This window comes from Phacochoerus africanus, chromosome 10, assembly GCF_016906955.1.
Source record: "Phacochoerus africanus isolate WHEZ1 chromosome 10, ROS_Pafr_v1, whole genome shotgun sequence".
Classification (NCBI taxonomy): domain Eukaryota; kingdom Metazoa; phylum Chordata; class Mammalia; order Artiodactyla; family Suidae; genus Phacochoerus; species Phacochoerus africanus.
Window position 1 is genome coordinate 1,795,301 of NC_062553.1, and position 15,324 is coordinate 1,810,624.

The 15,324-nt window shown below is 52.1% G+C and overlaps 1 protein-coding gene, 1 long non-coding RNA gene and 1 pseudogene across 5 annotated transcripts in view; 1 reads left to right on the forward strand and 2 right to left on the reverse strand.

Annotated features, from left to right (window-relative positions):
* Positions 1 to 174: 174 nt before the first annotated feature.
* Positions 175 to 997, reverse strand: LOC125138091 (39S ribosomal protein L39, mitochondrial-like; annotated as a pseudogene).
* Positions 998 to 8,588: 7,591 nt separating this feature from the next.
* LOC125137525 (uncharacterized) lies at positions 8,589 to 13,441 on the reverse strand. 2 transcript variants are annotated; one of them, XR_007137429.1, is made up of 2 exons: positions 11,627 to 13,441; positions 8,589 to 8,990 (listed from the first exon to the last, which is right to left on the reverse strand). It is a non-coding gene; the product is annotated as an uncharacterized LOC125137525 (long non-coding RNA). The 2 variants fall into 2 exon arrangements; XR_007137428.1 differs by having other exon boundaries at positions 11,359 to 13,441.
* HTT (huntingtin) overlaps positions 13,419 to 15,324 on the forward strand; it is a 117,831-nt gene continuing 115,925 nt past the window's right edge. For 2 of the 3 annotated variants that reach the window (XM_047798267.1, XM_047798268.1), the window contains exon 1: positions 13,424 to 13,812. In XM_047798267.1, coding sequence (XP_047654223.1) covers positions 13,571 to 13,812 — 242 coding nt within the window. In that variant the 5' untranslated portion in view covers positions 13,424 to 13,570. Of the gene's footprint in view, positions 13,813 to 15,324 lie in introns of all 3 variants that reach the window. The other variant, XR_007137427.1, reaches the window with a different exon arrangement.

The following is a 15,324-nucleotide window of genomic DNA, read 5'->3' on the forward strand; positions in this document are numbered from 1 at the left end:
TGGAGGTTCCCAGGCTAGGAGTCGAATTGGAGCCACAGCCGCCGGCCTGCACCACAGCCACAGCAACGCAGGGTCTGAGCCACATCTGTGACCTACACCACCGCTCATGGCGACGCCGGATCCTTAACCCACCAAGCAAGGCCAGGGGTCGAAGCCGCATCCTCATGGATACTAGTCAGGCTCGTTAACCGCTGAGCCATGACGGGAACTCCTGTGTTGAAGTATTTCTAATGCCGCTCTTGCTTCAAATGCACAATCTTATAAACTAAAGCACAGGCATCTTTCGGGATGGAGGGTAGGTTCTCTTTCGTTGGCATCCACTCGTCAAGTCTCTTACCCCAGACGACATCGTGGCGGAAGGCGCCGGCGGCTGCTGAGCGCCCTGTGTCACTCGGCTCGTCATCGTGGCCCAGCGACGCCGGCGAGCCTTCTTTTCTCCTCCAGGACCATCATCTCTGAAAGGGAGAAATTCAATTTCCCAGGACTTGGTCCAAGGCTTATACGTGTCCCCAGGCTGTCCACCTCCAAGAGCCAGGATGGACTTCCTGCAGTACCACTCACTTAAATCATGGCACGGCTCAAGGAGCTGAAACGCTTTTATTCATCACGAAGGTAGGGCCGGGGTCCGTCTTCCCGGTGTGTTTCACTTCAGTCTCCTTCACGCTTCTGGGAGTTAAGGACAGCTGCCTGTTCTTCCTCTGTGAAAAGGGTCATTCCGCATCTCTATCCGTTTGGTCAGTGACAGCCGAGAAGGGGGCGACGTGGCCATTGATCTCAGCCAGCCCCGCCCCGGCGGGCGGCCCACCAGAGCCACAGGTCCCAGGCCCCCAGGGCTGTTGCCTCCTTCCCAGGCTTTCTTTCCTTTTTCAGTGGTGAGATGCATATAAAATGTCCTGCTTTTAAGGGTCCAGTTCAGTGGCATCAAGTACACTCCCGTTGTCGTGTGAGCGTCCCTGCCATCCACCCACAGACCTCTTCTTGCAAAACTGGAGCTGCACCCATTAGGCACTGACCCCCTCCCTCCCTGACCCCTCACAGCCACCCTTCTACTCTCTGTCTCTGTGACTTTGGCTCCTCTAGGGACCTCATATTACTGGAATTGCACTGTGTGTGTCTTTTGTGACTGGCCTCTTTTACCTGGCTTCATGTCCTCAAGGTTCATTCACCACGAGCAGGTGTCGGAACTTCTTTACTGTTTTTTTTTTTTTTTTTCCTTTTTAGGGCCGCACCCGCGGCCTATGGAGGTTCCCAGGCTAGGGGTCGAATCAGAGCTGCAGCCGCCAGCCTACACCACAGCCACAGCCACGCCAGATCAAGCCACGTCTGTGCCCTACACCACAGCTCACGGCCACGCCAGATCCTTAACCTGCTGAGCGAGGCCGGGGAGGGACCCTGCGTCCTCATGGATACGAGTCGGATTCGTTTCTGCCGCGCCGCGAGGGGAACTCCTGGAATGTCGGCTTCTGAGGGCCCAGCATCGGCCCATCCTGCTCACCCACCGGCCACGACGGACCCTGGATTGCTTCAGTGCTTCAGCTGCTGCCAATACGCTGCTGAGAACATGGGGCACAATTTCTTGCTGAAACCTTGCTTTCAGTTCTTTTGGGTATCTGTCATACAACCCAGAAGTGGAACCACTGGGTCGTATGATAATTCTTGGCTTAATTTTGTGAGGAGCCACTGTACTGTTTCCACAGCAGTGGCACCATTTTTCGTTTCCATCCACAGAGCACAAGGGTTCCAGTTTCTCCACATGCTTTTAAATGGCTTTTGCGCATTATTCCAATATTTCAAGTATTACTGTTTATACCAACTCCCTATTGTTGGACATTTATGTTGTTTCATCTTTTTGATATTTGCTTTTATTTTTGTTAATCCTACGGCCACACCTGAGGCATATGGAAGTTCCTGGGCCAGGAACCGAATCCAAGCTGCAGCTGCAAACTATGCTGCAAGTGCGGCAACACTGGCTCCAGCCTGCGTCTCTGCGGCAAACTGGAGAGACCTACTGCGCCACAGTGGGAATTCTTCCAATAAAAAAATGTTTTAGGAGTTCCTATCGTGGCACAGCAGAAATGAATCCTACTAGGAACCATGAGGTTGTGGGTTCGATCCCTGGCCTCGCTCAGTGGGTTAAGGATCTGGCGTTGCCATGAGCCGTGGTGTAGGTCGCAGACGTGGCTTGATCTGACGTTGCTGTAACTGTGGTGTAGACTGGCGGCTACAGCTCCAATGTGACTCCCAGCCTGGGAACCTCCATGTGCCGCTGGTGCGGCTCTAGAAAGACAAAAGACAAAAATTAAAAAAAAAAAAAATTAAAGCCAAAAAAAGGAGTTCCTGCAGTGCAGTGTCTTGGAAGTGCTGGGACACAGGGCACTCTGTCATGTGAAAATGTGGTCTCCTGCCTTCTCAGTCATTATCAACATTGCCTCGAACGGAGTGGAGATGGGGTAGAGACAGAGCCCCAGGACACCCCACGGAGCCCCACCTGCCGACACTGGCCACTCGGTGCACAGCTGCTCCATGACTTACCAACTCCAGCTAACTGGATACATTTCTCCCCCTTTCCAGTGACAGATGCTGTTGAAATGCATTATGGAAAGAATGTGAGCTGTAGTTGGGAGGGGTTCTGTATGTGTAGCCGTAATATAAAATAATTTGACACAAGTAAGACTAAACATAACATACAATACAGTAAATGGTCTTAATGCAGTCATTAAGGGAGATTTTGTTTTTCGGATTGGGTCACAAGGCAAAGCCCAACTCTGTGCTGTATCCAAGGGACACAACAAAGTTAAGTGAGAAAGGTTAAAATGTAACCATAGAGAAAGTGTATCAGGAAAATACAAACAAAAAATAAAAGCGGCAGTCACAATTTTAGTATCAGACATGATAGAGTCCAGACCAAAACACATTAGCCAAGCAGAAAGGGCGCTTTGCAATGGAAGGTACAATTCTCAAACAAGATAAAATAGCCAGGAGTTCCCGTTGTGGCTCAGCAGTTATCAACCCGGCTAGCATCCAGGAGGTTGCAGGTTCGAACCCTTGCCTCGCTCAGTGCGTGAAGGATCTGGCATTGCCATGAGCTGTGGTGTAGGTTGCAGACGCAGCTCAGATCCTGCATTGCCGCAGCTGTGGTGTAGGCCAGCGGCTAGAGCTCCGATTGCACCCCTAGCCTGGGAACCTCCATGTGCCTCGGGTGTGGCCCTAAAAAGACAAAAAGACCAAAAAAAGAGATAAAACAGCCAGAAATAACTATCCACCAAATAACAACCATAGCTTTCCCAGCACAGAGCTGAGGTGTTTAATCCAGCTCTCAGACCTGAAGAGAGCAGAACTAAAGCACCTGGGAAAGGTGCATCTTCTGAGCAGGTGTGTCTGTGGATAGAGAGATGATACGACATATGGACAGTGGATAATAACACACAGATGACAGAGATGTATCTCGTCTCCAGCGCCCACTCATAAAAAGGGACTATATATTATGTCACAAAGAAAATCATAATAAAAATTCAAAGGTATAAATATAGCTGAGTATGAGATTACAAATACAATAAGCCTACAGGTTAATAACAAAAAGGCCACGGCACCTGGAAATTTAATAACCTCTATACAACGCTCTTGGGCCAAGAGGATATAAAATGCAAAACTGCAAAACTCACAGAAAATGAAAACAACAAGACTCATATATCTGATGTTGGATACAACTAAAATAATACTCAAGGAGAAAATGTATACTTTTAATTATATCAACAAAAATAAGTGCCTGAAAATAAATGAATTGAACCTCTAATTCAAAAGGGTTGAAAAATACATTAAAAACATATATTTAAGAAAAGCAGAAGGAAGTAAGAGGGACAAAAGAGAAACTAATGGCTACCAAAGAGAAAAACTACAGCTCAAGTAATAAAGACATTCGTTCTTAAAAATCAAAATAAATAAATCAATATCTAACCTAAGCAAGAGAAATGAAGGACAAAAATTCAAATGTACCAAGACATTTACGAGGGGAGAAAATCACAGAGATGTAATTAAAGATACAGAATGCTTTGCACAGTTTTATGAAAATAAATATAAAACCTGGATTAAATGCATTTCTAGGAGAACATAATTTACCAAAATGAACCACATGGAGAGTAGACAATCTACACAGACTAATTTCAAAAGAAGTTATAAAGTTGCTAAAGAGCTACCCTTCAAAAAACAGGGGGCTTGGGTGATTGACAGAGAATGTTAGCAGACCTTGGAGGAGCAAATACTTAAATGCTCCAGAGCATAGCAAAAGAAGAAAACTTCCCAATTCTTTTTATAAAGCAAGTATAAATTGACACCAAAATCTTATAAAGACTTTTTATAAAAAGTTTAGGCATTCCCGTCGTGGCGCAGTGGTTAACGAGTCCGACTAGGAACCATGAGGTTGCGGGTTCGGTCCCTGCCCTTGCTCAGTGGGTTAAGGATCCGGTATTGCCGTGAGCCGTGGTGTAGGTCGCAGACGTGGCTCAGATCCCACGTTGCTGTGGCTGTGGTGTAGGCTGGCGGCTACAGCTCTGATTAGACCCCCTAGCCTGGGAACCTCCATATGCCATGGGTGCGGCCCTAAAAAGACAAAAAAAAGTTTATACCAATTTCTCTTATGAATATTAATGCAAAAGCCCTTAAAATATTGTCAAAGAGAATCCAACAACACATTAAAAATCATTACATTATTTTAGTGGGTTTATTTTATTATTATTATTTTTTTATGTCCACACCGTGGCATGTGGAAGTCCCTAGACCAGGGATTGAATATGAGCTGCAGCTGCAGCAACGCCAGAGCCTTTAACCCACTGCTCCAGGTCAGTGATCAAACTTGCATCTCCATAGAGACCTGAGCCGCTGCAGTCTGACTCTTAACCTGCTGCACCACAGTGGGAACTCCTTCGTGAGTTTATTTTAATAATGCACGGATGGTTCAATATCAGGAAATCCAGTAACATAATAAATCATGTTACTAGATCCAAAGGAAAAATAAAGGATCATTTTCATAAAAGGCATTTGACCAAATTCAACCCACTTTTTTATACGGTCAGTAAAATCCAGTTGACTCTTGAACAACACAGGGTGTGGGGTGCTAACCCCTGTACAGCTGAAAATTCACATATAACTTCAGAGTTGGCCCTTGGTATCTGTGGTTCTCCATCTCTGGATTCAACCAACCGTGTACTGTAATATTTATTGAAAAAAATCCACATGTAAGTGGACTGTGTGCAGTTCAAATCCACATCATTCAAGGGTAATCTAGAAATCAATACTGCTTTAGCGTAATAAAATATATTTATTAGCCCAGAAGGCAGCATCTTAGCTATGAGGGTTTTCATCCTGGAGGCATTCATGTTAAAATCAGGAATAAGAGAATGACGGCCCACTCTCTGTAGCATCCTACTCGATGTTTCCAGGAGGAACTTCCATGTACAGACAGCAAGGATGGGCTAGAGCAGAGAGATGTACCCTCCTGCTGAAGATGACTAACGAAGCCAGACAGACGCGAAGATCAAGGGAGTCAGTGATTGCAGGGCTTGCTGGCAGCCAGCAGAGGGTGGCACCCAGAGAGCAGCCAAGCACTAGGTCTGCTCCTGCTTTGGGGTGGGAAGTTCTGAGACACCTGGGAGGCTGGGCCCAGCCTGAAGCTAGGCGAACCCAAATCCAATCCAGGGCATGCCAGCATGGGGGTCCCAGGCAGTTCACACTCCACTCTGGGGTCCAGCTCACGCAGGAAGAAGGGTGACCTGGAGGTAAACCAGCTCTCTAAAATGGGCGGCCCAGGAGGCTCCGAAACTGGAGTTTGGATTAAGATGACCTAGGATTTCTGGTGCCCAGCCAACAAAAGCCTCGGCTGGAAGGAGGAAACACATTAAGCTGCAAGTTGCTTCCAGAATGATTTTGAATACGATGTCTAGCACACAATCAGTGTCTAGTGTGTAAACAGCCACATGAGATGAGGTGAATGAATGAGAACTGGCAGAAACTTCAAACATGAAAAGCATTCCTTCAGAAGCTCTAGAAAATGGAAGCATATGCGACACAGACTCAAACTACTCTGCTCATCAGGTCCAATGAGAAAACACACAACACTTGACAGAAAACTGGAAGCTATAAAAATTATACAGCATACTTTATTTTTTTGCTTTTTAGGGCCGCACCCACGGCACATGGAAGTTCCCAGGCTAGGGGTTGAATCGGAGCTGCAGCTGCCGGCCTACACCACAGCCAGATCCAAGTCACATCTGAGACCTACGCCACAGCTCTTGGCAATGCTGGATCCTTAACCCACTGATCGAGGCCAGGGACTGAACCCGTGTCCTCATGGAATCTAGTCGGGTTCATTACCAGTGAGCCACAATGGGAACTCCAGACATGGCATACTTTAGAAGGAGTTTGATATAAATTCTAGTATTAAAAACTACAAAATTCCAGAGCTGGAGAGTTAACAGCAAGGGTTTAACAGTAGACTAGAAACAGGAGTTCCCGCCGTGACTCAGAGGTTAACAAACCCAAACAGTAATCATGAGGTTTTGGGTTCAATCCCTGGCCTCACTCATTGGGTTAAGGATCCGGTGTTGCCATGAGCTGTGGTGTAGGTTGCAGATTTGGCTCGGAACCCACGTTGCTGTGGCTGTGGTGTAGGCTGGCAGCTGTAGCTCCGGTTGGACCCCTAGCCTGGGAACCTCCATATGCCGTGGGCATGGCCCTAAAAAAATGACCAAAACAAACAAAAAAAAGAAACAGCTCAAAAGAGAACTAATAGGTCAGATGAAACTATGTAGATAAAGCAATGAGAGGAGAAAAAAAGAAAGCAGAAGGTGGGATGCGGTGAGGGCAGCAGGAGGAGCGGGGGCAGAATAGAAGCAACACTTTGAGGTAATGACTGAGAGGTTTCCAAAATATGAAAGCCAGCCGTCCACAGAGTCAATACCCTGCTAATTCCAAGCAGATCAAATGCAATGGAATCCCACTGTTAAACCAAGCCAGGAGTTCCTATCATAGCTCGGTGGTTAACGAACCTGACTAGCATCCATGAAGATGCAGGTTTGATCCCTGGCCTCCCTCCCCAGTGGGTTAAGGATCCGGTGTTGCCATGAGCTGTGGTGCAGGTCGCAGACGTGGCCTGGATCCTGCGTTGCTGTGGCTGAGGCGTAGGCTGGAGGCTACAGCTCCTATTAAGACCCCTCGCCTGGGAACCTCCGTATGCCGCGGATGCGGCCCTAAAAAGACACCCAAAAACCCCCAAACAAGCCATGTTATGATAAACACATAACACAGGGGGCGGGCGTGAACTGGAGCTAAAGGGGGAGACGTAGGGGCAGAAAGTGGTCAGAACAAGGGCTGGTCTCCCAAGGGCCCTGCACCCTGTCATTCTGTGTATCCGGAGGGGGATTGGAGGGGACCAGGGAGCACCAGGCCGCTCATGCAGCCGTGGCAGATTTCAGGCTGTGCGGAATGGCTCTGCTGGCGAAGAGAAAGCCCTGATCCCAGACCTCTCTCACCAGGGGAACTTGCACCCAGAACTTCCAGAACTGGTCCTGGCCAGCCTGGAGCCCTTCCAGCTGAGAGCCCATGGCTAGATCACTCAGCAGGGTCCCCAGGGCGTTTGTCTCTCCTCACACAGCCACACATGGCACAGCGAAACTCCAGAGGCCGAAGACACAGAAAATCTTAAGGCGAGGAGTTCCCGTCGTGGCGCAGTGGTTAACGAATCCGACTAGGAACCATGAGGTTGCGGGTTCGGTCCCTGCCCTTGCTCAGTGGGTTAACGATCCGGCGTTGCCGTGAGCTGTGGTGTAGGTCGCAGACGCGGCTCGGATCCCTCGTTGCTGTGGCTCTGGTGTAGGCCGGTGGCTACAGCTCCGATTCGACCCCTAGCCTGGGAACCTCCATATGCCACGGGAGCGGCCCAAAGAAACAGCAAAAAGCCAAAAAAAAAAAAAAAAAAAAACTTAAGGTGAGCCGGAGGCAAAAAGCGCTTAGCTCCCAGGGAGCAGGCCTCTCAACAGTGAGCAGGAAAGTAGACGAAGCCCATCCAGCCTAATCTGCTGGCAGGAGCCGTCTGCCAACCCTGACTTCTATACCCTGCCCCGCTCTACTGAGAGTGAAGTGAAATAAGGACGTTTTCAGATAAGCTGAAACTGAGCGACTTCAGCAATGGAAGATCCACCCTAAGAGTCTTTGGGTTGTTTTTTTTTGTTTTTGTTTTTGGTTTTTTTTTTTTGGTCTTTTTTTAGGGCTGCACATGCGGCACATGGAGGTTCCCAGGCGAGGGGTCGAATTGGAGCTACAGCTGCCAGCCTATACCACAGCCACAGCCACACGGGATCCTTAACCCCACTGAGTGAGGCCAGGGTTTGAACCTGCATCTTCATGGATACTAGTCAGGTTCATTTCCTCTGAGCCGCCATGAGAATTCCTGTAAGAAATTCTGAAGGGTGTTTTCCAGGTGGAAAAAAATGATCCTGGAAAGATCAGAAGTGCAGGAACAAATGAAGAGTAATGAAAATGGTCCAGGTGGGAGTCAAACAGACGTTGACCATTCAAAAGGACGATTACCAAGGGTGTAGTTGGCAGGAGGCGTATTTATGCGGAATTAAAACACATGGCGGTCATACCCTCGGGAGTGGGAGGTGCTCTCGGGGCACAGGTGGGAGTTCACCAAATGCCCTCTGGAGCTGCCCATCCGCTCAGCTTGTTCCTCATGGCTCTGCTTCACGTTTCCTTTTCCTGGCCCAAGCCTCAGCCCTGAGATCTTCCAGCTGGTTCTGGATTTAGGGCAGGTGCCAGCCCCCCAGCTGGAGTGTACCCATTTGTGGGTGAGGGTGTCGGGTTGCTTTAAATACCTCCCTCTTTTCCTGGGCAGAATCAGTCACAAGCGTGCTGCTAGGCTTTCAGTTGTAGTTCTCCACCCAAACTTCCTCTTTTACATTTTCCTCCCGGAAGAGTGCACACTCATTGCTGAAGACCTGAAAAATACAGAAAATCACCCAGATGAAGAGACAGAACTCCTGTAACTGCCCTGTGCAGAGAAAGTCACTGTTACAGACTTGGTGACCAGATCTCTTTCTGAGTGTGTGTGTGTGTGTGTGTGTGTGTGTGTGTGTGTGGTTTTTATTTACAAAAAAGGGGAGTTCCCGTCGTGGCGCAGTGATTAACGAATCCGACTAGGAACCATGAGGTTGAGGGTTCGGTCCCTGCCCTTGCTCAGTGGGTTAACGATCCGACGTTGCCATGAGCTGTGGTGTAGGTTGCAGACGCGGCTCGGATCCCGCGTTGCTGTGTCTCTGGTGTAGGCCGGTGGCTACAGCTCCGATTCAACCCCTAGCCTGGGAACCTCCATATGCCGCGGGAGCGGCCCAAGAAATAGCAAAAAGACAAATAAATAAGTAAATAAATAAATAAAAGGGGTACTGTGCTAGACTTCATAGTGTTACCTGCTAATGCATTGCACACCTTCGTCCGTGCTACAAATGCTCTAAAACAGGATCTGCGTAACTACAGTTTTGCCATGCGGATGTATCGCGCCTCTTTCAGCCAGTCTCCTTCTATCCAGCATTTATGTTTCTATGACGAATGGCCATTGTGACACATTGTTTTCCAAGGGTGAGTGACCGGGAGTGTACTGCCTGTGCAGGGCTGAGGTCCGTTTTAAGGGTTTGGAGACAACAGGCCAAACCACCTACCCAGCTGTGAAATCTTTCATTAGTGTGGGACTAGGTCAGATTTTTCTCTGAATTGAAAACATCTGCCTTCTTTTTTTTTCTTTTCTTTTTTTGGCTACCGCTGTGGTGGGCTGGGGATTGAGCCTGTGTCCCAGCACTCCCAAGACGCTGACAATCCCATGGCACCACAGTGGGAACTCCAAGAACTCTGCCTTCTTCTTTTTTTTTTGCCTTTTGTCTTTTTTGTTGTTGTTGTTGCTATTTCTTGGGCCGCTCCCGCGGCATATGGAGGTTCCCAGGCTAGGGGTCGAATCGGAGCTGTAGCCACTGGCCTACGCCAGAGCCACAGCAACGCGGGATTCGAGCCGCGTCTGCAACCTACACCACAGCTCATGGCAACGCCGGATCGTTAACCCACTGAGCAAGGGCAGGGACCGAACCCGCAACCTCATGGTTCCTAGTCGGATTCGTTAACCACTGCGCCACGACGGGAACTCCTCTGCCTTCTTGACAGTCTTTCAACAGCCTTGCTTAGAAGATTTCTTGCCAGGATCACAGTGAGTTCTAGGCAGACAACTTTCCTCCCGCTCTGGCAAAGGCTGCTTGATTGGTTATGGCCACGTGAGGTCTCAGTGACTCATACTCTTTCTGGACTGGTCCGAATTTGGCTTAGGAGCCTATAAATAGAATAATCCAAAATAAAAGTGGCCTAAGGGAAACGGAATCACATTTCTCCCTTAGAGATTTCCATCTGTGAGACGTCCGGAGATGGTATGGCCAGGCTGGACTGGTATCCCCACCGAGTCCCACCAGCTCCATCATTCCAGGATGGGGCTTTCATCTTCATGGACAAAATGACTCCTCCAATGCCAACCAATACACCCCTCTTCCAGGCAGCAGGAAGACAGGCGTACCCCTTCCTTTTAAGGAGATTTTCCAGAACAAATGCACATCATTTCTGCCTACGTCTCATCAGCCAGAACGTAGTCACAGGGCTGCAGCCAGCTGAGAGGAAGGGGGAAATGTAGTGTTTTTACTAAGTGGAAAAGTGCCCAGATAAAAACTGAGGCCCTGTTATCGAAGGAGGTCAGAGAGGCTATTAGGAGACAACTGAACTGCTTAATGTTATGGGCTGAACCATGTCCTAAAAACTCTTAAGTTGAGTCCTAACCCTTAGGACCTCAGAATGGGACCGTGTTTGGAGAAAGGGTCTTTAATGATGTAATTAAGATAAAATGAGGAGCTCCCGTCATGGGGCAGTGGTTAACGAATCCGACTAGGAACCATGAGGTTGCGGGTTCCGTCCCTGGCCTTGCTCAGTGGGTTAAGGATCCAGCGTTGCCGTGAGCCATGGTGTAGGTCGCAGACGTGGCTCAGATCCCGCATTGCTGTGGCTGTGGTGTAGGCTGGCAGCTACAGCTGATTCGACCCCTAGCCTGGGAACCTCCATATGCCGTGGGTACGGCCCTAGAAATGGCAAAAAGACAAAAAGACAAAAAAAAAAGATAAAACGAGGTCACAAGAGGGGGTCCTAATCCAGTATGACCACTATCCTTGGGAGGAAGGAGGACGAGGACCCAGGCTGCATGGAGGGAAGCCCATGTGAGGACACAGCGGGAGAGAGCCGTCCTCACAGCGCGCGGGAGAGCCCCCAAAGAACCCGCCTGCTCACGCCTCGCTCTCGGACGTGCAGCCTCCAGGTCTGTGACAAGATCAACTCCTGGGGCTTGAGCCTCCCGGTCCGTGGTCCCTTGTTACCGCGGCCCCAGTGAATGAATACACTTGTCTACTGCTGTGCAAACCACCATGTGGTGGTTTAACGTCCCCGTTAGGATCGCACAGTTGTTGTGGGTCAGGAATCTGGGCACAGCTTCAGTGAACTAGGTCCTTCACTCCTTGGTGTCTGGAATGCTTTCATTCAAGTACCAGCTGCCTTTCACCTGCAAGCTTGACTGGGCAAGGCTCCGTTTCCAAGCTCATGTGGTGCTGGCACGATTCAGTTCTCGCCGGGCTGTTGGCCTGAGAGCCTCCGTTTCTCACTGACTGTTGGCCTCTCCAACAGGGCAGCTGGCTTAAAGAACCCGTGCACACCTAGGAGATGGACAGCAAGTCAGAGGCCCCATCTCTTGTCATGGAATCCCAGGAGCGCCGGCTTTGCCTACGATAGTGTTAGAGGAGTCAGTGAAAATTCAGTTAACAATCAAGAAGAAAAAAGAGCATTTCATTCAAGCCAAGCTGAGGACGACAACCCAGGAGACGGACTCTCGGAAGCTCGGAGGGCTGAGCCACCTGTGAGGAGTCCAAGGCATGATCGTGTACATTTCTGAGACAAAGGATCACACATCAGAATGCCATACAGACCTTCTGCGTAGAGGTCACCAAAGATACAAAGCCCAGGTAAGCAGGTACCAGGAGAGCAGTGAGTCGCTGTGACCCCTGCGGAGCTGGGAGAGATGCCAGTGTGACGATCCGTCCTTACGGTTGAGCGGGCTTGCCCATCTTCAGCTCCGGGGTAATGCAGACACACCCTCCACGTGAGGGGGCGATGGAGGAGGCCCAAATGACAGAGAACGTTATGTTTCCATTTTGGGGCCCCACCTTAAAATATAAATTTTACTTACTCGCAAGCGAACCACCAGTGACAGCCCACACTCAAGGGAGGGGCTCTTTCTTCAAGGCAGTGAGCAGCAGGAGGGGGTGACTGGGCCATCTGAGAAGTCTGCCAATCACAGTACCTGACAGCCTGGAGTTCAGCCACTGTGGCCTGTCCTGCATGAAGGCTGGCATGCAGCCTCGCCAGTGAACAAGGGCCTTTATTAACACCAGGGAACAGGGACCTCAAGGCTGGCAGCATGTTTCTCCGAGATCCTTCCCTTGAAGGGAGGCCCCCATTGCTGTCCCCTTGGGGACAACGCTTCCTGTGGTGATGCTGGGTTTCTGTTCGCCTGACTGCTTTGGGACAACAGGCTCTGAAATCAGGTGAAGACTTCTGGAGGCTTCCTACTGCTTGCCCCAGAGGGCTTTCCTGAGGCCGTGTGCTCCGTGCTGCCCCTGGCTTGCCCACTGTCTCCCCTCCAGGTGGTGGGGTTCTGGAGCCCTAGACCGGACCTTTGCACACCGGTCGGCCTCCGCCCTGGGAGTGGACAGCCGTGGGCAGGGCAGTCTCCTGTGGGGGCATCTCCGGGGTCAAAGCGGCTTCTCGCTGCACCAGCCACAGCCTCTCTGGGGAGCAGGGCCTTGACCAGGCAGATTTTTTTTACCCCGAAGCCTTCAGCTCCCCCTTGGGCTACTGACTCTCCTTCCAGGGCCCAGCTCCTCTCCGAGGGGTCACACCTGGCCTCCCGCCCTGAGGGTCTTCTAGCTCCACTTCCTCCTTCCTCCTCTGCAGGGCTGTCCCAAGGACCTTCCCTCCTCCCCCGCCGCAGGATGGGCAAGCGGCCCCGCAGCGGTCCCCGCTCCACACCCAGGGCTGACCCTCCCGGCCATCCCCCAGAATCCTTCCGCGGGCGGGGCTCCCTCCCGGGGGCGGGGCTCCTCCCCGGACGTGCCGTGACGCTCACGCCCTCCCCGTCGCGCCCCGCCCCCTCTCCCAGGGGCTCTAGGAAGCCAGGCGGTGGGCACGGGGGGCGGGCCGGAGCCTCGTCCGGTCACTGGCGGAGGCCGCCGTCTTTGGTTGTCAATCCCGCCGGCCCGGCCCCGCCCCGCCGGCGGAGCGTCGGGGGACGCAGGGCCGCGGGGGCTGCCGGGACGGACCCAAGATGGCCGGGCGCCTCGGTTCCGCTCCCGCCTGCGGCCCCGAGTCCCATTCATTGCCGCGCTGCTGAGCCGAGCCCCGAGGCGGCCCGAGGGCTTCGGGGGCTGTCCCCGCGGGGCGAGAGGCCGCCATGGCGACCCTGGAAAAGCTGATGAAAGCTTTCGAGTCTCTCAAGTCCTTCCAGCAGCAGCAGCAGCAACAGCAGCAGCAGCAGCAGCAGCAGCAGCAGCAGCAACAGCAGCCGCCGCCACCGCCGCCTCAGCCTCCTCAGCCGCCGCCGCAGACGCAGCCGCCGCCTCAGCCGCCGCCGCCGCCGCCCCCGCCGCCGCCGCCGCCCGGCCCGGCAGTGGCCGAGGAGCCGCTGCACCGACCGTGAGTGCGGGCCCCCTGCAGACCCCGGCCCGCGGCGACGGGGCGACCCCGAGTCCCCGAGCCCCTCCCCGGCCCCCCCCCCGGAGGCACCGGGGCGTCCCGGCCGCGAAGTTAGGGACGGAGCCGGGGCCGTGTTGGGAGCAGCGCTCGGCAGAGCGAGGCCGGCTCCGGTCCCTGCCCCGCCCGCCGCGAGGAGCGGGACCCGAGCCGGAGCGCCGCGGGGGAGCGATGACGTCATGCCTCGGGGCGGGGGCGGGGGCGCGCGCGGCCCAATGGCGAGGCCTTCCCGAGGCCCCTGGAGCGGCCTGTTCCCGCTGCCTCTGGGCGTCCCCCGGAGTGCGGGGTCGCGGGCGTAGCCGCAGCGCGTTCGGCGTCGGCCGAAGCCGAGCTTGTCTGCGCTCCCCTTGGTCTGCAGGCACTTGAGCGAGTTGTGGTGGCCACGTTCGTGGTGCGCTGTTTAGGTGGTGACGATTCACGAGGGAGAAACTAAAATTTGCCTGGAGTGTTGGGTCGAGTTGACTGTGTGCAGTGCCTGTGTGCAGTGGGAGCGAGAAGGACGTGTTGCTGAGGGGGAGGTTCACTGCTGGGGGCGAATGCGCTGCGGGAACGTGGCTGTCCGGGGACCCCGCAGGCGTCGCCTGTCGCTGACATCCGGTGCTGTTGGGAAGTAGGCGTCTCTTGCTTGTGCCAGGGAGAATTTTTGAGACAGAAAAAGAACATTTCAGGAGTTCCCGTCGTGGCGCAGTGGTTAACGAATCCGACTAGGAACCATGAGGTTGCGGGTTCGGTCCCTTGCCCTTGCTCAGTGGGTTGAAGGATCCGGCGTTGCCATGAGCTGTGGTGTAGGTTGCAGACGCGGCTCGGATCCTGCGTTGCTGTGGCTCTGGTGTAGGCCGGTGGCTGCAGCTCCTATTGGACCCCTAGCCTGGGAACCTCCATATGCCGCGGGAGCGGCCCAAGAAATAGCAAAAAGACAAAAAAAAAAAAAAAGAACATTTCATTTCATAGAGCACCTTCTGAGAGCACCCAAGCCCTTCCCCTGGAGTCCCGTGTGCCCAGTGGTTCAGCCGAGGCCGGGGCGTGTTCTGCGGCAGGCCAGCCTTTCACCTCGGGCCACTTCGTGTCTGAGCCGAAGGTGGACGGAAGGCATTTCATGAGGACGGCTTTCAAGAAGCAGCCCCTTTAAGGCGCTCACTCTGTTAAGGCTGATGCACTCTTAGCAATGTTTTCTTCTTTATGTTTCTGATAGGATCCTTGCTGTGTCAGAGATTTCGTTGGAAAATGAGAGTCGAGGAGTAATTTTGGCTTATCTGTTAGAATAAAATTTAGAAATAATTTTTTTCTTCTAAAAAAGGTCTTTTGAATACTCAGAGGGGAAAAAAATATTTTTTAACAGTTTCCTTTTCCTCTGCAGCAAGTAGTCTATAACCATAACCCATCACAGACTTTCATGGTAGTGCATCTCCTGCAGGTGGATGTCATGAAGTTAACACGTGGTTGGGACCGTGTATA